Raw genomic sequence first — 22,994 nt, forward strand, 5'->3', positions numbered from 1 at the left:
ACATTTTCACCAGCTACTCAAGATGTACCAACATGACATTTAATCAAATTTACAGCATATTCCTATTTTGTATTTACTTTGGTTTAAACTCTTACTATATGGTGAAATTACAGTTTATAGTTTCCATAACATTCTTCACTCTCACAAACTGTTTCAAACAAGGTGACTTGATTTGACATGCTGAGTGAGATGGCACTGTGGTTAAGGCACTGGTCTTACATTTGGGAGGAGTCAATAGACCAGTCATCCAAATATAGTTTTTCTGTGGTTTCCTTAAACTGAATGAAGTGAGTGATTGGATTGTTCTTTTGGGAAGAGCATAGCCAGCTTCATCCCCTGTTGTGGACCAATCTGCTCTTCTGCCTTGAATTACTTTGTTGTTGAAGACTTTTGAGTTTCACTCTCTTTTAATAAAGTGGAACTGGCATTACTTGAATGTATTAAGAGGTATAATCATTGTGTATCAGTTCAGGTAGAACCACCTGTGACCAGCAGTACCATCTGTTGATGTCTTCTTTGGCTCTAGGGCATTTGATACCAGATGTGTGGTGCAGTGGTATATTGTGAGAGTTGCACAGAGTAGTGTAGTTCAAATTGTCCAAATAGGATCTGACAGGGATTTTGAGAAGTCAGATCTTTCAGCCAGTATAGATGGCACATGTGATAGTGATGTTCCAAATCAAGAGCAATAACAATTTTTCAAGAGTGTTGCAAACCTGGTCAAAAGACTTGCCAGTGGCAGAATAGTGTGGTGCAGCAGAGGATGCAGTGATTCACTGAGTCCAACAGTGACCATAGTGGAACACTCCTCATGTAACTAGATTAACACTAGTTTATAAACAAAATAAAAAAAGTGCTTTCTCTGTACAGTAATAAAATAAGAAAATGTGTTCCAAGGTAATCTTGCATCATTTTGTATTGACATAAATTAAGATAATTTTTGTTGTCATTTCCCTGTTCCCACAGACTTTTGTTTCATTGCCAATATCTGGATCTTAATGTTTTGTGTAAAACTGTTTTTCATCTCTTGAAAATATTAGAAATTATAAAATTGTGGTATATAGGAATAGTAGATTTAGTGTTTTTTTATGTTCAGCTTATAATGTGAAATAATTTTATTCAGATGAAAGCACGAAGCACGAAGACCATTCAGTGTCTCACAGTAATAAAGTACTCTGAGGCTATAACAAAAGTGGAATATGCAACAAGGAAAGATATTCTTGAGAAGGAAGCATTAAATGTAAGTCCTGTATGATTATAACTAGAGATATATTATATTTCTTGTGTTATTCCATTAAGACTTGTATTCTCTGACTAAAATTTTCAGATAATGGAAAGAGCTGTGGTAAAGCCAGATTTGAAAGATGATCATGTTAATGTGTGGAAACAGTTATGGAGCACTGGTGTCACAATAAGTCAGTCAAAGCACACACAAGCAATTAATGGAGACAAAATTAATGCAACATTCTATTATGTTCTATCTCATGTTGCATCACCATATCATGAAGATGGAACTTCAAAGGAAAAGAAAGCTGAACTGATGAACAGTTTGTTTTATGCAGAAGGATGTTTTGGTGGTCACCACACATTGTAATTATGTTTTATGTATTCTTTCTGTTTGGAGCTGACCTTTTTGTATTTTTATGTACTCAGTTCCTTGGAACATTTTTTTTCCTATGCTAAAACTCCCCCTGGACTCTTTTTAGATTACTATTTGATGTAACTAATTCTCTTTCATTGTATGGAAGCAGTAAAATAAGTATTAACAAGTACAGGTTTACTGACAGTTGTACAAGGTGATTATAATTAAAGTTCCAGTTTCAAAATACTGTAAAAAAGAACTTCTCGGAATGACGTCAAATTTGAATGGCATTAAAAATTTTACCCCGGAATGGTACGGTAAGTAGCAGAAACAAAAGACACTGGATACATGGCTTTTCCTCTGCATCTGAAGCACTTGGCATGACTGTCTCAATACAGAATCGTGTGGTGCTGATAAAGCTCTCTTACAAGAATAGTAACTGCACACTTGTAGCTCTGCAGAAGTTCTGGACACTCAGGGGTATGAAAATAGGCATTGATTTGATGTCTGCCAAGGGTCTAGAGAAAATGATTATATGAAATTCGAAACAACAGGTTCTTTTGCAGTGTAATGTGGCAGAGGGAGGAAAACAACTAGGCCAACATAAGTAGAAGATGTGACCACAGCATTGCAAGAAGGATCAGTTGGTGGTGTGTAAACATATAGTGCATGGGGAATTGCCCAAACTGTGGACATATCTGTGAGCATGGTGCATAAAATTTTATGAAACATCCTGCATTGCTATCCATACAAAATTATCCACGGTCAGGAGTTGCTTTGAGCTGTGTAATTTGCCCTAGAATTTCTTGTTCACATGGAAGTGGACAGTGAATGACCATGGAATATTTTATGGACAGACAAAGCCCATTTCCCTCTCCAAAGTAATGTCAATATACAGAATTGCAGAATATGGGCAATGCAAAATTCACATGCTCTTCAGCCAGTACCACTTCATTCTGCAAAGGTAACTGTGTGGTACAGATTTACAGCATCGTATATCTTAGGGCCATTTTTGAGGAGGTGAGTCCTGTGGGTTCTGTTATGTGTGCTGTCATTGGTAAATGCTATGAGAGACTTCTGCACACCATTTCAAACCATTCAACAGCTTGAATGTGTGTGTAGGATCATTTTCATAGAAGATGACACTCCTCCGCACATTGCACAGCTGGTGAAGCAGCTGCTGCAGACACACTTTGCCGGCCGCGGTGGTCTAGCGGTTCTAGGCGCGCAGTCCAGAACCGCGCGACTGCTACGGTCGCAGCTTCGAATCCTGCCTCGGGCATGGATGTGTGTGATGTCCTTAGGTTAGTTAGGTTTAAGTAGTTCTAAGTTCTAGGGGACTGATGACCTTAGATGTTAAGTCCCATAGTGCTCAGAACCATTTGAACCATTTAGACACACTTTGGAAATGCTAGAATTATCTGTCATCATTTCCCTACAGCCTGGCCATCCAGTTCACCTGCTTTTAATCCTTATGACTTATGGCTGTGAGGTTATCTGGAAGATACTGTGTTCAGTGCTCTTATTACAAACGTATTTGAATTGAAGGCATACATTGCGTAACACATTCTGAGTATGAGCCCTGAGATACTCCAGTCTGCTGTGGAGCATGCTGTTTCTCAATTTCAACTTGGGGTAGAAAACAGTGGACAGCATATTGAACATGTCTTGCGCCAATTAAACATAGATTTCATGGTTGGTTTTTACGTAGTTTTTGGCCTCAACTCAATTAAAAACATATTTCATTATTGCTCTTTATGCAGCTTTTGGCTTCAAAACAATTAAAAGCTAATGTCATTGTTGCTTTCTATGCAGTTTTTGCCTCCAGGAGAATTAAAAACCAGTTTTTCCCATCAGATGTGGTACGACCTCACCATGATGGATAGGCTTACCTAACTAACAGTGCCACAAGTGTTGAATGCCAAACTCGTTTGGTCATGCACATTGCACAGTACAATTGGTGTGATGTACAACTCACACCATAGGTGTGATATTGCGATTCATCTGCCATTTGTAGCTGAACCCATTTACATTGTGGTGCTTACAGCACCATCTAGTGGTAAAATCCCCCCCCCCCCTCCCCCATAGTGTTGTTTACTTCCTTGATAGTATTCCATTCTAATCTGACATCATTCTGACCAGTTGTTTCCTTTGTACAGTGTTCTGAAAATGTATACAGTGTACTTCCGAGTACAGAAGAGTACAGTAGAATATGACAAGGTTGATGACTAACAGTGGAAAATTTACAAAATGGTGGCAGCATTGTTGGAAAGATTTATAGTGAACAAAGAATAAAATGTTTAAAATGTTGAGGAACATCTATGAGTAAACCCAGAGAATATGTAGATTTCACCAATGTTGTGACCCTCAAATTGTCATAAGGGGCAAACAGGTACAAAATTAAAGTTGGCATATTCATGGACAATCATTATAACACACCAGAGAATGAATGACAAACAAGGTCAAAATAGAAGTAAGACAAATCCACACAAGGCCAGTCCCTTCGTCAAGTTTGGTGGATGTGGAACATACTGAGTATGGAACCTTTGCCTTTTGCAGGTAAATGCTCTACCGACTGCACTATCAAGACACAACTCATGACCCGTCCTTACTGGTTTACTTTCACCAGTACCTCTCTTCTACTTTTCAAACTTCACAGAAGTTGCCTTGCATATCATATGAGACTAGCACTTATGGAAGAACAAATGTTGCGGACAAGTGGCTGAGTCACAGCTTAGGAGGTTGTTTGCAGAGTGACTTATTTTTTCTACTGCATAATGTGGGCTGGTTTGAAATTTCCCGGCAGATGAAAACTTTGTGACAGACCAGGACTCAAACGTGGAATGTTTGCCTTTCACCGACAAATACTCTACCAACTGAACTCTCGAGACACGACTCAACCTGTCCTGACAGCTTTACTTCTGCCAGTACTTATTTCTTAATTTCCAAATGTCAGCACTTGCTGTACTGTAGAGTTAATATTCACTCTGGGAACAGTCCTCTGGGCTGTGCCTAAGCCATTCCTTCACAATATCCATTTTTCCAGGGTTTCTATTCATGTGAGGTACGCAAGATACGCTCTGTGAATTTTGGAAAGTAGAAAAGAGTACTGGTGCAAGTAAATCTGTGGGGACAGGTTGTAAGTTCTGTCTGGTCAGCTGAGGCAGTAGAACATTTGTCCACAATAGGCAAATGTTACGGGTTTGAGTCCCAGCCTGGCATTCAGTTTTAATTGACCAGGTAGTTTCAGATGAGTGCACCTTCACTCTGGAAAAGAGCATTCCAAGTGCTGGTGGCCAAAGCTGGCTGTGCTTCTGGCCGCTGTGGAGCTGATGTGTCACTGCCTGATGCTGAACATGTTCTCTTAGGATGAGGTATGGTGAGTTCTAATTCTTAAACAGTGTTGACAGCGTGTATCTTATGCTGCCATGTGCTTGCCCCATTTGGGAAACTAGGTCAGAGGTGTTGGGTCAGTTGTGCAATTGGTCTCCTCACTGATGGCTCCAAGTGGAGGTTGTGTCAGTGACTGCATATACTGGCAGCTTTCAAAAACTTAAGGTCATAGCTGCTGTCATTAGGTTCGTTCACATGGTCTTTTCTTTTCAATTTTTTTTTCACTGTATCTATCTAGCCAGTCTTCACTGACTTAGTTGACTTCATTGTTCTGTCACTTTTTCTGGGTGGAACACGAGTTCTTCGGCTGTCGACAGTGGAGCCTCTGTGACCATAAGAACTGGTTTCAGGCAGAGGCACTGTGTTGGTTTTAGATGCTTTGGTGGCATCAGAACAGTGTTGCATTTGATGTAAGGGACAAGTACAATGGCCCGGGGCTGTATGCCAGAAGCACTTCTGTATCATATGGGCCCAATGGGTGCTCGAAGTGTGGATGTGCCATCGTCGATGGCACCTGTGGTGTGATTGCACTGTGTGAAGAGGAACCCAAAAGCATCGGGGTGTTGGATTGCAGAGGTAACACTGCATAGATAGACCCTGCTGTAGGATGATCAAAGCAACAGTGGTTGTGAGTATGGACGCTGTGGTTGCATACAAACATGGCCCATTGTTGGGGACTGTGAGTGTTCTTCTCTGAGAACCATGAATGAAACCCAGAAATAAATTTTTGTGGTTCATGGGCAGGTGGAATTTATTTTTATATAGGTATATGTGCAACATCTTGATGGCATAGATTGTAATTAAGGTTTCTTTTCTGATTTGGAAATGGTGTTTTTGGGAGGACATCATAATTTTGAAGACCAAATTGATTGGCAGCTTGAACCTGTCAAAGTTTCAATGAGCTATCACTGCTTTCACACCATATTGTGAGGCATCTGTTGCAAGCACTAATTGATTCCCAGTTATGTAAGTCACTAGGAGTGGGAATTGCCTCAGTTGATTTTTTAGTTGGTTGATCACTTTGTCACATTATGATATCCTTTGAAAACCAACACACTTCTGTTAGGGCCTATTTAAGAGATAAAGCATGTCTATATTCTAAGAAATAAATTTACAAGAAAAATTATTTTCCTTAAAAAGCATTGCAGTTCTTTTAAATTGCTGGAGTTTGCTAGGTTATCTACGGCAGTGAGATGTTATTTTATAGGTTTGTGCCCTGTTTAGGAAGGAAATGGGCCAAATAGCAGTATTATTAAAATAAGAACTAAATTTTTTTAAGTTCAAAAAATTTAAGGGTATGTTACCAAACCTTTGACAGAGGTCATCCAATACTTTGAACAGAATTGCTTTTTGTACTATAGTAATAACATCCTTCACTACTGTACCAAAAGGCATCAGCTCATTGGGATCAAATACAGATTTAAGGAATAGAATTATTTACAACAAATGATGTGACAGAGCGATTTGCTTGTGGATTCCTTTTTAATCCAATAGTTTATTAATTGGGATCAGTTAGTTATTATATGTAAATAAGGGACTACATTCCGGAAACCTTGGTGGAGCAACCAGAAGACTTTTAAAGTTTTACCATTACAAGAGCTACTGATTAATCTGTGTTTACTTAGAGGTACATTGGTAGCTGTTGTTTGTGCAGTATAATATAGAACATTCTTTGTGTAAGATTTTCCAGTTAGGTCTAGTTGTCGCACTGTTGATGTCAATGTGACTATCTTCCATGTCTGCAGCTGATTGATTGCCCTTGCTGTTACAAACTAGAACCATATATCTTTCTTTATTACAATATTATGCAAATGAAGTATGTTGATACAGCAACAACTTTTCTCATGCATTTGGAAGCAGTGTGGACAAAGTAGTAAGTTGTGATTGTACCCCCTGCATGTCAACATGGAACAGTCAGAGTTAGACACCATTGCCGAAAATTATGACGACCAAGGTCAGCGCAGAAAATTGTAGATGGAGTTGGTACTGAATGTGTGTACTGCAGAGAAATTGATCATGCTGCAGCTGCTACCTCTGATATATTCTTGAATTGTTAATATCCTGCCCATGGCACTCAAATACTACAGTTTTAGTGCTTCACAAGAAACACTGAGCAAGATGGTGCAGTGGTTAGTGCATTGGAGTTGCATTCATTAGGATGACAATGGCCACGCAGATTTATTTTTTCCATGATTTCCCTAAATTGCTCCAGGCATGGCCAATTTCCTTCCCCATCCTTTTCCTTCCTTCCTTCTTTCCTTCCTTCCTTCTTTCCTTCCTTCCTTCTTTCCTTCCTTCCTTCACGAGAAACTTACGAATCTGAAGCAAAATGAACAAGGACCTCTTACATAAAGGACCATTAATTGGAATATGTTAAAGTGGTATTTGTGAGATTAGATTGGTGACACATGTCTTATAACTGTCTTGGTTTCTTCTGCTTCAGATGAAATTCAAAGCTGGTTGCAATTACATGGCTTTTCTTTCAATAGTATGATCAGAATAGATCACCAGTTTCATCAAAAGTTAATATTAAGGAGCTGCTGGCATATCCCTGTTACTGAAATAGTTCTTTTATTGCTAAATACCGCCCTGTTTCATATAATTCATGAATATATCATCGTCACCATTTAACTGTTGGGATATAGTGTATATTGAACAACACAAATTACTGTGGTCAAGACTAGAAAGAATAACCATGCATGAATCCAGAAAAGAGCATGATTTTTCACTAACACGGAACACAACCTGGTAGTAGAGCACAGTGAAACTGGTACACAACAGATGATGTAAAAATGGGCTGTCTGTATAACAAGAATTGAACATTGAACTAGGTCAGCACACAGACACATGTGGTCAGGCTTTTTGTCACTTCACTTGGTAACGGGACATCCAAAGCTGACCATTTCAAGATCTACAGCAGAGCAGAATTAGTGTCTCTTGATTTCACATGCATCAAAAGACTAAATTTGAAAAACAGAGAAGTTAGAAGTTGCATAGAAGCCAGTCAACAAATTAAGAAATAAAGGAGGAAAGAATGGAAGTAAAACTAGATGTAACTGTTCTTTTTGCATATGATGGTTTTTATCTCAAAGGCGGTGTCTCATTTTGAGTTGTTATTTCTTGCTGACTCAGCTTTGGAAAATGTCAAATAACTTAACTTGTCATTTATTGGAGAAAATTTATTTTAAGAGAACTAGTCAGTTAGTGTGAAAATGTCAGGATAGTCTACAGTAAAAAGACATATTGAGTGTCACACATTTGAATAATATCTTACTGAGATGTATTAGTTCAAATTTTGTGATCATTTTCAAATTGGATACCATTAAACTTCAGTTTCCCTGTGGCATTTGACCGGGTACTAATTGTTTCAAATGTTTACAGTAAAAATATTGTATTGTCATTGGAATATTTGTGTGTGTGTGTGTGTGTGGGGGGGGGGGGGGGGGTGTTAATATCATTTGAAGGTGTTACAATTTGGCATAAGTGTTTGAATAATTATGATGATTGTAATGTGTTAGAAACCTGTGATCTTGCATACAATACCTTTGCTTCTCTGTCTTTGGCTCCAGGTATGTTAGGAATCCTGCTTTTCTCAAATTATCTCACAATAAAGCAACTACTCACTGTTATTAAACATCAATAAATTTGTAACATTACAACCAGTCTTCCTCCTTTCTTTTTCTATTTCTTTTCCTACCTTTAGTTTCAAAGAGTGCAGTATTTATGTCAGTGTAATAGTTAGCTAAGTGCACAATAATAACTGTTTTAGGCAAGCGAACAACCTGTGGCAAGGCCTTTCGTCTATAGAAGAAGTGAACACAGCAGTATCTTATTGGTTACTTACACTTGAAAAACAGGTAGGAAATTTTATTTATAATATTTTTCCATTGTGTCTACATACATTTTTTTCGTAATAGTGGTAGCAATAGTGAATTGTACACTTTCCTATTTTTCATCTTTTTCTCTCTTTATCTGTTATCCTAGTCATCACTCTACTGATTGTGTCTTTAATTCTACATTTTAATGTAAGTAACCCACCTTCAAGAAAGAATGTGTCACAAGCATCAGTAATTTTTAGTTACATTGCTAGCTTTTAAATTATTCATTAATAATTAAAATCTCTAAATCACTGAAAATTTTGGTCTATTCTTTATACCTGCTACTAATAACTGTTAAGATGTAGAGGCTCCTGAAGGCAGCCCAATGTGAACTTGTGACCAATGAATAAAAACAGTTGTGCTACAACTTTGTTCGAGTTGTGGGCAGTAATTTACTAGCAGAGATACATAAAAGTAGCCCCTGTACTTGATTTTTTACTTGTTCGTAGCTGACTCTATTATGAGGCTCTGTTGGAACTGAGTACAAATTTGTGTTTTGACTGTTTCCTGTAACGTGTTTAATTTCTTTACTTGTCTGTACATGCAACAACTAAGCTCCCATCTTCCTCTTACAATTACAGTGTTCCCTAGAAGTTCTGTAGGGGAGGACAGAATCTCATAAAGTAGAAAATAAATTAAAAAAAGAAGAAAAATAAAATAAATATATTTGGAAAAAAGTACTCATAATCATATATTGTAGATTGAGGCAGTAGATCTGTACTTGCACTTTTGTGCCTTACACAGAGCTCTATGTCTCTCCATGCCCTCCTTAACATCTTGCAGAACATCCAAGGAGCTGTGCTGTCAAAGACTTCCTTAACACTTTTGTGCAATTCTTTAATGGTCTTGTTCTGACATAGGTCCACATGGGACTTGATTATCCCCCATAATGTGTTGTCTGGTGGTAAAATCTGTGCTTGATAGTGGCCGTTTCAATGGGGCTAGAGATGTTGCTAAGCCAAGCCCAATCTGGTAGCCTTGAAATTGGTTGTCAAGGTACGCACACACCTGAATAGTAAAGTTACTGGAGTTCCAGCCACCTGCAAGCACATGTTATCCACAATTTCCTTGTTTTCAAGATGATGTATTAATCATGTTTGCAACAGGTCCAAATAAGAATTTACATTCATATACCCTTCAAGAAATATGGTTCAAACGTTATGGTAACAGTTCGGCCCACACTATCATGTGAAGCACGTCCCATTTACACTCTTGCACATAATGGGGAATTTTTCTTATATCAAAAAACCACATTTTTCCCATGTGAATTATGATGTATGGTACATTCTTAAAAATAATACTCTTGAGTCTGAAACAGCAGTTAGAAATTGTACCAACAAAGCACAGCAGGCTGCAACTCACTGCTTCATGTCATTGTCAGGTAATTGATTCCCAAACATCGGTTAAAATACTTTCATTCTCAGACATCTGTAACATGGTCAAGCATTGTTGATTGTGGTACTTGATGTTCAGCTCCTCATTTGTGAATATATGTCATTGGAGATTGCACAGCTGATTGAGCAAAAGTAGCACACGTTTCTTCTTTCATTGTCTTATCTCCACTACATGGTCTGTCTTTAACACTGTCTAATAGAAATGTGTGTTTCTCCCAATGAAGCAGGCCATCTCTAAACATACTCATTATGTTTGTCATTGCTTGTTCTGTCTGTGGATATTCATGCACTCACACACATGCCCCTAATTGTTCCTGTGTAACTATGTTTGTCCACATCATCTATGGTTTCACAAACAGTGCTTTACATCGGCATCAATACAGAGATACCAGTAGAAAAACTATTTATTTCTCCAATTATACAAAGTCAGGAAGGGGTATGGGGACTCCTTGAACAGCCTGAAGAAATTGTAGGTGTGGTTATTGTCACAGGAACTTGATGGGCAAGTTGACTGCTGTTTATAAACAGCTAGAAACTGGTTTGGAATCTGCGACTGGCTTGATGTGGCCTCTGCGGGTTGCTCCATTGGTGGAATGACAGGCTAGTATCCTATAGTTGCAAATGTACCATGGATCATCACAATTTCTCCTAATGCAGCAGTGAACCCAAATCTGGCACCAAATGGTCACTTAATATTGGACAGGGGTTGTGCCCAGATCTTGAGCTATTCCATGGAAAAGTGGTATGTGGCAAATAGCAAATAGATTTGAGGCATTGTCTTCTGCCAATAAATAGGCAGAGCTAGAGCTCATTGCTTCTGCTGCAGTTTTTACTTCAGTATCCACAGAAAACCACTGAGGGGAAAAAATGGGGCACTAGTTGTAGGCAGTTCTAACTCTAGGTGGATGTTGGCCTGTCTTAGGGAAATAGCAACACAAGAGGACATCAGTGCAGTGGGATCTCGATATGGATTGCAGGAGTAATTGCATAACGTGTGGAAGATTTCGCCCTGGAAGCAATTGAAAGCAGCAATTACAAACAGCTGCAGTGTTGCTGTTGTAGCTACTGACAATGTCTATCATGTGGAATAGGAGACCATTCTCAGTACTTTATGGTGATTGGTGGATATAGTGAAGACAGTTAGCCTCACTTGTGTCGTCTCAGACACATTGATGATTTGTAGGACTATTTGGGGTCATCTGATCTGGAAGTGAGTGGAGTGTCTAAAACAGACAATGTCTCATATAGAGAGTGGAAATATCAAAATAGTAGTTGTAATCTGCTAGTGTTGATGGGAAAGTCCCAGGACTTGTCTTCTCCAAGAAAGCAGCTTCGCTCACACAATACTAAGAACTATAGGTAGAATGTTGAAGTACCAGGAGTAGTACTTAAGCTTTTGTTATCACCTCAAAAATAAATAAATAAATAAATAAAGTTACATAATTAATATTTTGTTTGTTTGCAGGTAAATGTCTGCAATCCTGGTACACTTTGAAATCCCCTCACTGTAGTACCATAGTATGCCACTAGAGGAACTAAAATAAATTGGTACAGTCCATTGATAAAGTGGAGTATTGTGCAGTAATTCATTTCTGCATTTGAAAGGGAACAATGCTGCAACAGTCCATGCTGATTTAATGGAAATGTATTTGCAATAATGTGCCATCATATGACAGTGGGTGGCATAGATGCTTACTGTGTAGTCAGACGGATGACAAAGAACACAGTGACAGACCATCCCTTTGTGAAGAATTAGGAATCATAAGAGAAGAGGAGGCTCTGGTGCTCAAAGACCAGCAGGTCACAATTGACGTATAGTAAAAAAAGGTAACAATCGGTCATGGAGCACTTTTCAACATCCTTCATGACATTTTGAATTTCACCACTTGCTGGGTTCTGAAAGACCATCAAACTGAGGCAGCAGTGGAAATGTGGCAGCCATATCAGGTGAAACGAGATGAATTTTAGCCACCATGAACAAGTGCTTGATGTATCATGATGACTCAAGGCAAGGTAACAAAGTATACAGTGGAAACATCTGAATTTGCCATTGCCAAAAAAAGGTGAAAGACTCAACCATCATCAGGCAAGGTGACGCTGAATCTTTTTTGGTGCTAGCATTTGGAGTTCTTAACAGACAGGCATGACAGCTAAAATCAAAGAAATTCATAGATGCGACTCTAGGATGGCAACAGGTTGATGTAACTCATATGAAAGTGTAATAGAGATGATCAGGGAACTTAAATGTGAATCTTTGGAGGAGAAGTGACATTGTTCTAGCAAAATTCTATTAGGTAAATTTAAAGAGCCAGGATCTGTTGAAGACTAAGAGAAAATTCTGCTGCATCCATTGTGTGTATGCTGTAGGAATCATGAAAGTAAAGTTAATAGAGATTTGAACACATACTGAAGCATGGTTCCCTTGTTCCATATGTGAATGGAAAAATGGTTGATGTTGATAGAAAGTATTCTTCACTTTGCACTCTACAGTGCCTTAATGAGTGTATATGTAGATGTAGGTCCTTTCTGTTGAGGAATATGGTCATGAAACAATAGCAAAAAGAGTGACTAGAAGCAACGACTAGAAGCAACAGCACATTTAAGCAACCACCCTCCCTTACTGAGCACACTTCCAGTCACTCAGTTAGAAATAAGTTGCTCTAGTTAGTCACCAGCTGTAATACGCCTGATAAAATGGATACCTTATGAACTATGATCAGTTCTTTATCTTTGATACCATGAAACAAATCCCTTCTACTGCAGGCACTTTGCTTTCCATACTTTGAGAGATAGTAGTATGGACCCAAAGAAGAGGGGGAAGAAAGGTCCAGTAAACATGGGATCTAAAGTTAATACCTTAAGAACTATGAGCACTTGTTCATCTTCGCTACTGATAGACACCTCTTTCCTACTGAACAAGTGCTCATAGCTCTTCTGTGACTATATTAGTTACAGAGATATCTGTATCAACTTCACTTTCTCAATGGAACTAGAGTAATTTATGCTGCTATTATTGTAGTTCCAAAAGAGACAAATTCATTAGCATTTCATTCTTAAAAATCCGATTACTAGTTTATGAGTAATTACAGTAGTTAGAACTTAGGATTTATCTGTCATGAAATTGAAACTGATTGCATTCTTATGCAAAAGTGTGTTATTTCATACCTAAATAAGTAAATATGTCATATCAGGTAAGGAGGAAACAGTGTGTTGCACTACTGGGAAACTTGTATAAAAGGAGCACAGAGAAAATATAGCTATAACTCTCTGTTATTCACATGTGTCACAGTTTCAAAAAATAAATGACTTTCAAAGGCATAGAGAAACTAGATATGGTACTTCTTTACAGTGAATGCAGGAGCAACATGAATAGAACAGTTGAATTGTATCCACGAAGGTTTTGTGACAGTTGATGTCCAACAGTAATGACAGTTCAGTGCATGTGCAAAAAATCGGTGTTGGATGGGATGGAAATACTCTACAGAAGGTAAGGAGCAACCTTTAGTGATCAGAGCAAACAAAATAAACATTGTGGCAGCTGTTGCTCATAATTCACTTGTCATATCCAGAGAAGCTGAGTTCCAATGGAATAAGTCAACATACTATCGTTTTCGTGTAAAGTGCAAACATTTTCCATCCGTATGATGCATCGCTTCACCGGCAGATTAACCAGCAGAATTGTAGAACATGCACGACATTCTGTCACTCGGTTCTGATAAGACATTGCATTATTAGCCTGCTGAGAATCTGGAGTGGCTGAGGCAGTTTCAACATCAAAGGCAGTGAATGTTTGGTGTGGGATTATTTCAAACTATGTGATTGGTGCTTACATCATCAAAGCAACCTTAACAGTTTAAATGGAAGGCAAAATTTCTTACTGAAATGCTGCCAGCTCTCTTAAAGGAAGTACCGCTTGAAATATGCAAATGCTCATGGTACAAGCACAATGGGTGCCTGCCTCACTACTCACTTGAGGCCAGGAAGGTACTCACCCAACTCTTTCCTGGTCATTTGATAGAACATGAAGGCTTTATCAGTTGGCCTGCATGTGCAGGTTTGATACCACTTAGCTTTTTTTCTCTGGTGTAAACTCAGAAATGAAGTCTATGCACAAGTTCTGATGATGCAGTAGAATTTAAAACAATGTGTTGTTGCAGTACGTGCAGTGGTATTTTGAGAATCTGTTCAGTTAATCCAGAAGTCCTTGCACCAGTAACTGCAAACGTGTATTGGTGTGGATGTTGGGCATTTCAAACACTTAATTTATAACCACATTTTGTAATTTCATTTTTGTTGCTGTTACTAATGTAATTTTTATTGCGAGTGCGTATCTCGAGATTAATCCCATGATGTAAAGTTATTATTTAACAATCTTTATACTGAATTCTGAATGCCTTGCTTATAAATTCATTCATTTTTTGACGTACAAATTTCTGGCAGGAACAAGAGCAGAACTGTTACTACAATTAACTGGTGAGCCATCCTTAGATGCCATATCCATTGCCATCCAGTTGGTGTGTCAGACCAACCACATGTAGACAAATCTGATTAGTTTTAGTCTTAAATCAAAGGTTTCTCTGCTATTCCACTTTTGTAAGTAGTGCATCAAGCTGGAACGTCCCATCAGCCTGATGAGACAGTCGCATATAGCAACACGAACATCCACATAAGACAGTTATTGATTTCATGTTTAAAAAATGATAAATCCTATGTTCTTAACATTGTAATTTGCTGATGAGACAGTCGCATATAGCAACACGAACATCCACATAAGACAGTTATTGATTTCATGTTTAAAAAATGATAAATCCTATGTTCTTAACATTGTAATTTCTCCAAAGCTCTAATTGGATTTTGTAGAAGGAAATGCTGTTGAATTCATCTCTTTTGGAACTATGATACTAGCAGCAGCAAATACTGCAGTTCCACTGAAAAAGTGAAGTTGATACCAATACCTCTGTTTAATGAAGACTTTTTCAAAATTCATTTATTTGAAAACAGAATTATGATATGAAACTTCCTGGCAGATTAAAACTGTGTGCCGGGCCGAGACAAACTCAGGTCCCGAGTTTGAGTCTTGGTCCGGCACACGGTATTAATCTGCCAGAAAGTTTCATATCAGCGCACACTCCACTGCAGAGTGAAAATTTCTCTCTAGAATTATGATGTCTTGTCCAGATACTGAACCCTGAGACACACATTGCTTGATGATGTACTTTCATATAGAATTTCAGTAACGAAACTGAGTTGCTTGTCTGTGTATATCATATTGACCTGCTGAGAAACAGTACAATCCATTTGTTTGCCAGTCCTGTTAAATTTTTATGAGGAATATTTTATGATTAACTGGGTCAGAAGCTCTTGGTGGCTCAACAAGCAAGCCAACAGGACAGAATGTCCCCATTGTTATGCCCATTGTACTGCCTGTTGCTGTGCTAAACACACAGTGTGTGTGTGTGTGTGTGTGTGTGTGTGTGTGTGTGATAGTAACAGCACGAATAGTCCTTTCGCCACTACTGTATTACAGATGCAAGAAATTACATTGCAAGTGCTACAATCTGTGGATATACCCAGAGATAGGCACATGTAATTCAGTCTCAGTATTGCCAGCTATTAATTCCCATTACAGATAGACACTAGTGCAGCAGAATCTCATTTCAACAGCAGGCTACTGGCAGTTGATATCGATACCATTTTTGTAACCTATCACTGTTTTCGTAGTGTACGGGTAATTGTGTTTTGGCTTACACAGACAAGGCATACTAATTGAGGGGAACACAGTGATCATTATGTGTTTAAATACTTTTATTGCATTTCACAGCCTCAGATCACACACACAATTTTAAGAACAGTTTCAGTATCTTAGGAAGTCATAATATGTTTTGTATAAAAGCAAGAAAAAGGAGCATAGTGAAATATGAGGAAACTAAATTAAAAATCAAACTAAAATCTGTACACCACTACATGCACTTGAATCCATTACACTGCAGCTTCTCAACTGAACAGGCCAAGGAATGTGCTCTGTGGTTTGATTGTTAGAATGGAAAGCTACAATTAAGTATGTAATAGTAGTTGGTAACACATAAATCTCAAATGTGAGATTAAAAATACTGTACTTGCTCGTGTTGGTAAGATACACACAAATAAGAACAGATGACACCTACTTGAAGATGCAGCCCATAAGTAGTGAACTGGTAGATGACAGTCACAAATATCTACAAAACAGCGTGATTAAAACAACTGTTGAATTGAGCTACTATTACACAAGTGTGAGCTAGCATTAGAAAGAACTGCAGGAAAGGAAAAGGGCAAGAAACAGGGAGAAGAGACATCATAACAGATTAGAAAATACTTTGAAAAGGATTTGTTATGGAATTGTTTTATTCATTTAACAAATGCTGTAGATCTTTACTTGCATTATTAAAAGTGTAAGGTTTTTCAGTTGTGTCCAGAAGATAATCTTTAGGGACGTAATGATGGATATCAATATGTTGATCTTTGAGTCCTCTGGAGTTTGAGGAAAGTGACTTCTTCCATCTGGATTGGTGGCTGCATCCACAGATGAGCACTGTGTCCTGTAGCCAGAAGAGAAGCATCTTTGCACCCCAGGCAACAGTTGATGGCCCTGTGGGTAAATAAGGCAGAATGCTATTCCTGGCTGCTGTTTATGTAGGATACTCAGCTGATCCGTACTGTTAATGAGTGTTGTGCAGAAAGTACTCAAGAAGATTGAGAGTTCTGCATCACAGTTCATCTCTTGTAAAATTTTTGCCTTCTGCACCTTTAATATTTAGATATATCATTCAGCTATACCATTTAATGGCTTGAATGAAACCAAGAGTAGTTGTCTGAGGTGACAGTGATGTCACTGTTGGAAATTATGAATTGTGATGAAATGAAATGTCGTGTGGCTAGGGCCTCCCGTCGGGTAGACCATTCGCCTGGTGCAGGTCTTTCGATTTGACGCCACTTCGGCGACCTGCGCGTCGATGGGGATGAAATGATGATGATTAGGACAACACAACACCCAGTCCCTGAGTGGAGAAAATCTCCGACCCAGCCGGGAATCAAACCCAGGCCCTTTGGATTGACAGTCTGTCACGCTGACCACTCAGCTACAGGGGGCTGTGATAAATCTTCTGTGGTAACAATATACACTTTTTTTCGCTTCTGTTGATATAGGTATCATCTGCATTTCATAGGGGAATGTCATACGTGAATCAGCTGTAGGCTACAGATGTAAGAGGGCATGCTGAAAAGAAATGCTTCTGAATTTTGTATTTGAAAACTCTTAAAGCTTTTTAAGTAAAAGAAATGTTGACATATTTGCAGCCTTCTGCCATAAGAGGGCTCTGAATTGTAGCGTCTAACTTGATGGTGTGTAACATAACTGTGTCGATGTGTGAGGAACATCTTACCGTAATCATGTTTTGAATTCAAAGAGTTTGTCCACACATGGAGAACCCTCTCCTACAGCATGACAATGCCAGGCCACACATGAGTGCTGCAACATTTGTGACAACCTGCCACCTTGGGTTCACTGTCTTTGATCTGTTTCCATACAGTCCCAATTTGGCCCCATCTGATTCGCATCTATTTCCAGAACTTACAGAACACCTTTGAGGACTTCACTCTGATAGTGTTGAAGTGGTGCAAGCAGAGGTGAGGTTGGGGTTCTGTCAAAAAAGTCAAACACTCTACAGTGATGGTATTGACAAACTGTTCATGTTGGGGGAATGTGTTTGTCCTTGTCTTATGCTTCATGTTTTACACAAGAATATATTCCTCAGTCATCATTATAGTTCAATGCAATTACTGTACTAGTATGATGAATCCCTCATGACACCATTGCAAATATTATGTACAAATTTAACATTTACTTTTAAAGACATTTAATTTTAAGAGATACACATATCACCTAAAGATGATCATGTGATCATAACCACTGTTAGAACAAAACTCTTATTTAGCAATTCTGATGGAGAAATAAGAATTAATTTAATTACTCAGCAGCTTTGGAGCACAAGATGCATAACCCCTTCAGCGTCTGTTAAATTTATGGGAACCAAGAAACATACTGTTAAGTGTATCGTTTTGCTCTCAATCCAACACAGATGCCTTGCTATGACTAGTCATAAATTATCTTGGGCTTCAATGTTCAGATGTTTGCCACATTCCATGCAAATGTGATATGCTGTACATTTTCCAAACAATTGAAAAGTGACACAAAGAATTTCATCATGATATAACCTTGCAATTCTGCTATAATGAAACAGTGTGTCACAAAAAGGTGTGCAATTAAGTATAGTAGAACAAAATTCTTACTTGGGCAGCAATTTAAAGGGACTACATTGTAAAACAGTTTGTGGAAATTTGCGTGACTGGCAGTTTAATGACCCAAGACTGTAGATTCCAATTACACAGCACATGGAAGCAGGGACCAGAGTCAGGTTGGTGTCCTGGAAAACTGGGAAAACTTTGGGAATTTTTTTGTTCCAAAAAACTGGGAATTTTTTGTTCTAGAAAACATACAGAACTTATGAATTTTTGTCTAAAAACCCTAGAAAAGGCATGATACCCCATATGCTTTTGAGCAGTGGCATTTGCTTGCCTGCTGCTCAATTCAGTGCAGTGCCACACTTTCCATTCACCTTTGGCTCAGTGCTGCATGCTCACCCGCCAGTGGTGTTTCAGTATCTCCCAGCCTTTTCCCTTGCTCAGTCCAAAACAACAGCCATGCTGTGCTAAACCTAGCTGTGGAAAGGTGTGTGGCTTGTTGACATGGAACAGCTTGCACACCTGTCACTGCAGCCTGGTTGTACTTCGCTGATGTTTTGTTGTGCCATGGTTTTGTGCATTTGTGATGCGATGTGACTAGCAAAGAGCTGCGAAAAGTATATGGCGTGGTTTACATTTACCTCTGTTCAAATGTTGTTTACTAACACAATTTGATGACAAAGACATGTTCTTTGTAGGGGAGTTAGCGACCTATTCGAATCCATTTATTTTGGATAAGGGATACTAGAGTGTGATAAGTTTGCATACCATAGGTTTGTTTTGTTTGTATACTGAAAAATTACTTTTGTAGATACCAACAGCTATCAACCTGATTGTTGTCATGTATGAATAAGAATGATCATAGAGCTTTAGTGGTAGGCACAAAAATAGTGTCATTAGACCACAACAACAAGTATGCAGACTGTCCGCATGCTGTGTTTGGTTGAGTTGTCATTGAGCTTAGTGCTGCAACATATGTGGCCAGAGGGTAGTGGAGACTGGAGGAGGAGGAGGAGGAGGAGGAGGAGAAAAAAGAGGAGAAGGGCGGGGCAACAGGGGGGGACCCTTCATGTCATTTCTTTCCTCACTGGCTAATGTTCCTGATGCTGCTGTAGGTCTTAGTGACCATAATCTTCCTTCAGCTATCTGCACAGAAGGAAGATGTTATTGCCTTCAGGGAGGGATGTAGTTGAATGAATGATGTGGAGGTTTACTCATCGGCAAGAAAGTAGTCCAGGTCATGAGATTTTGTTTAGTCACTTCCTGTCTTCATGAACCATCTTCCCATATTGCTTAGGTCTAATACATATATTAATTCAGGATTCACTTGAAGAATGGGAAGTGTGGGTTCAACCTTTAGTGGACAGAGTATCCAAAATTTTGGTGGGTAGCAGAGCACCTGTCTGCAAAATTCAGTGTTTGATGCACGCTCTGTAAAATGAACACCTTCCTTGGTAATACAGGCAAGTAGGCCTTCTCCAGTCATGCAAGGGGAAGGAGCACACTGAGCTTCAGAGTACTAAGAAGGTGATAGTGCCTATATCCTTGCTAAGCACTGCAAATAGCAGTGGCCTTGATGCTACTGTATCAGACCTAGCCCCTGCAGTGCTGCCAGCCACTGCTGGATGTACTCAACCAATCATCAGTTAACATTGATCAAAAGGACAATCCTGATGGTGACCTTGACGTAATAAGTGCACTGGAAAATAAATTTACCAATTTCAATGAAGAAAAGTAGTATTTATAATTAATCTGTGTGTGCTTTTAGTCTTATGAAATGCAGGCTGGACGTGCATCACATAGTCATAATGTCTCAACAGCTAGCTCCTTTCCTGTGGCAATTACATCAGACACCTACTGCAGGAACTTTTAGATGAAGGCCAAAAATGCTGGATTATGCACAGAGGGATGCCATGATGAAGGCAGAGATTGTTTATGTCTTTTGACTGCTGTGACACACCAATCTACTCAGGACAGTGACAGCCTTGTTAATCTATTACCAGATATGTTCCTGGACAGTGACATTGCCTCCAAAGTGCAGCTTCAAAATTAAAGAGTAAATTATAGCATTTTTTCCGAACTGGAATTGTTTTTCACTCAACAACTGTTGTTGCCTGTGATATGATCACACTTGGGTTTGATGAAAGTATGAATAACGTTAGCCAAAACCATAAGATGGAACTGTTTGTATGTTTGTGGGGTAGTATGTTTGGGCCAGGTACCTCTCTTTAGTGTTTTTGGGAGAAAGTGATGGAAAAGATTTAGTTGAAGTATTTGAGGCAGGTGCATCTCAGACTAAGGCAACTCTGAAAAGGCAAGTTATTCAGATGTCCATGGATAACCCATTGTTAATAAGGCATTGCTCAGACAACTGAAAAGCAAGCTTAAAGTGGAGGGTAATCCAGAGGACCATGTGAATTTGGGCTTTGGGACATGTCACTTAAATAAAGTAGATGGTACCTTTCAGACGGGTTGTGCTAGCTCTGGTTGGAACCTTGTTCAGTCTATGAGGGGCATCATGTGTTTAGACAGTGTCAAGACATGGTTAGACATAACATTGACACATCTCACTACCTTAAATCACTTTGGTGGTCATGAGGCTGATGTCATTTCATGTGAGTTCCAAAATCTTTTAGAGATCATGTCATTAAAGGAAATCGTCAACAAATTTGATGGGGATCATGATCGCTTTAATCAGTTTTGGATGATCATCATTCAAGATAAGAGTGGACATGAACATTTGAAGAGATTTTTCATGCTTGCTTGCATTTGCTTCGATGACAGTGATAGCCTTGAAAGAGATTTATCTGACAACTCTTCCATTATTTTTGAAAATTTGACTGAAGCCTCTCTTATAGCCCTTTGTACTATTCATGATGTTATCAAGGTTGATGGGGTGTTGGATCTATACCCATCACAAAGCAGTTATTACATAGCTTCTGAAATCACACATAGTAGGTACAGTGAAGTAGTAGCCAAAAAATGAACAGCTGCGAAGTTGTCGAAAGAAAATGAGAGAAAGGGGGAAGAAATTAGAGAAAATTTAAGGGAACTGCAGAATCAGAAAGCAAACCTCAAGGAAAGTGCTGAGAAAGAGGTTTCTCAGATCAAAGAAGAAATTGTATCACTAAAAAATGCCTGCTTGTGACTCCATTTAATGTTCATGCATGTGTTCCTAACAAACTAGTCTGTTACTCTACCTTCCATAACAGTTTTGTCCAAACTGTATTTTGAATTTTATTCTTAAGTCTTTTTCTAAAAATTTTAAATTTTTACTAAAGTGGATAATGTTCTTTGTTTTATGTCAGTGTGTGTTCCCAATAATTGATTGTTCGTAATGGAAACATTTTATTAATACTACTTTACTTCCTCTGCAACATAGTTTCATTTTACTTTTCAATTTTTTAAAAATCCTTTTGCCAATAAATTCTTTTGTCAGATCGTGGCATGTTTTTTTATTCTTATAACTCAGAGTATAGGAGTATAGACCCCATAATGTTCATGTATATTGACAAAACTTCTATATTTTATCATAAAATTTAAAACAAAAATTGTTTAGGGACTAAGCACAATACAACCCTGGAAAAAAATTGGCTTGAAAAATCTGGAAAACTTGTTCCCCCCCCCCCCCCCCCCCCCCCTCCCCCAAAAGAGCATGTCTTGACTGTGATTTGGAGGTCCCAACAAGAAGTCTGTTCCCTTTCCACTAAACAAAAGCTACCTCTGTTCCACAACAGAAACTATTGATCCAGATTTACTCTTTCATTATAACACCAACAAAATTGATATTGGCAGCAATTATCCATTCGCCCATAAGACTGTAAAGTGATGGCAGAAACTTTGTTCATCCATTTATTTATCACCTTCTTTTAATAATTTATTTTGCATGAAGGAAAATTTGCAAAAATCTAATCCTTGGTTGGCTGGGTGAAGGCAGTGGGGGAGAAATAGACAATATGTCTTCAGTATAATGGAACATTTGTGTATCTGTTTCCAGAAGATGTTCCAGTTACTACAAACAAAGTAAATGCAACTTAGTAGTGTAAAGCATATTAAGATTGAAGGAAGAAAGGCTTCAATAAGCATATGTAGAGTGAAGCAGATGGTGGTGTAAGGAAAACAATATCAGCATTTGTGTAGAACAGTGTTTCTGAGATTTCTGTGCAAAAGTTAACTATCAAACAATGGAAACTCCAGGTAGGAATATCATCAGTGTAGGAAAAGACAGATTGCTTCTTACCATAAAGAAGACACATTAAGTTAAAGGCACAATTAAAAGACACTTATGTACTGCTTTCAGCCACAACTTCCATCAGAAGAAGACACACACACACACACACACACACACACACACACACACACACACACACACACACACACATACTCTTCTTGCATACTTGACTGCCAATTCTAGCATCTCGGGCCAGGCATTCCTGTCCGTGATGCTGTAACCCGTGGTCATGTGTGCAT

At 38.6% G+C, this 22,994-nt stretch overlaps 1 protein-coding gene across 1 annotated transcript in view; it reads left to right on the forward strand.

The window, feature by feature from the left end:
* LOC126248720 (uncharacterized protein KIAA2013 homolog) overlaps positions 1–22,994 on the forward strand; it is a 210,011-nt gene that overhangs the window by 154,113 nt on the left and 32,904 nt on the right. Inside the window, exons 6-8 of the mRNA XM_049950026.1 lie at positions 1,124–1,240; positions 1,328–1,590; positions 8,745–8,832. Of these exons, the coding sequence (XP_049805983.1) occupies positions 1,124–1,240; positions 1,328–1,590; positions 8,745–8,832 (468 nt within the window). The remainder of the gene's footprint in view (positions 1–1,123; positions 1,241–1,327; positions 1,591–8,744; positions 8,833–22,994) is intronic.

Source organism: Schistocerca nitens, chromosome 3 (assembly GCF_023898315.1).
Source record: "Schistocerca nitens isolate TAMUIC-IGC-003100 chromosome 3, iqSchNite1.1, whole genome shotgun sequence".
NCBI lineage: Eukaryota > Metazoa > Arthropoda > Insecta > Orthoptera > Acrididae > Schistocerca > Schistocerca nitens.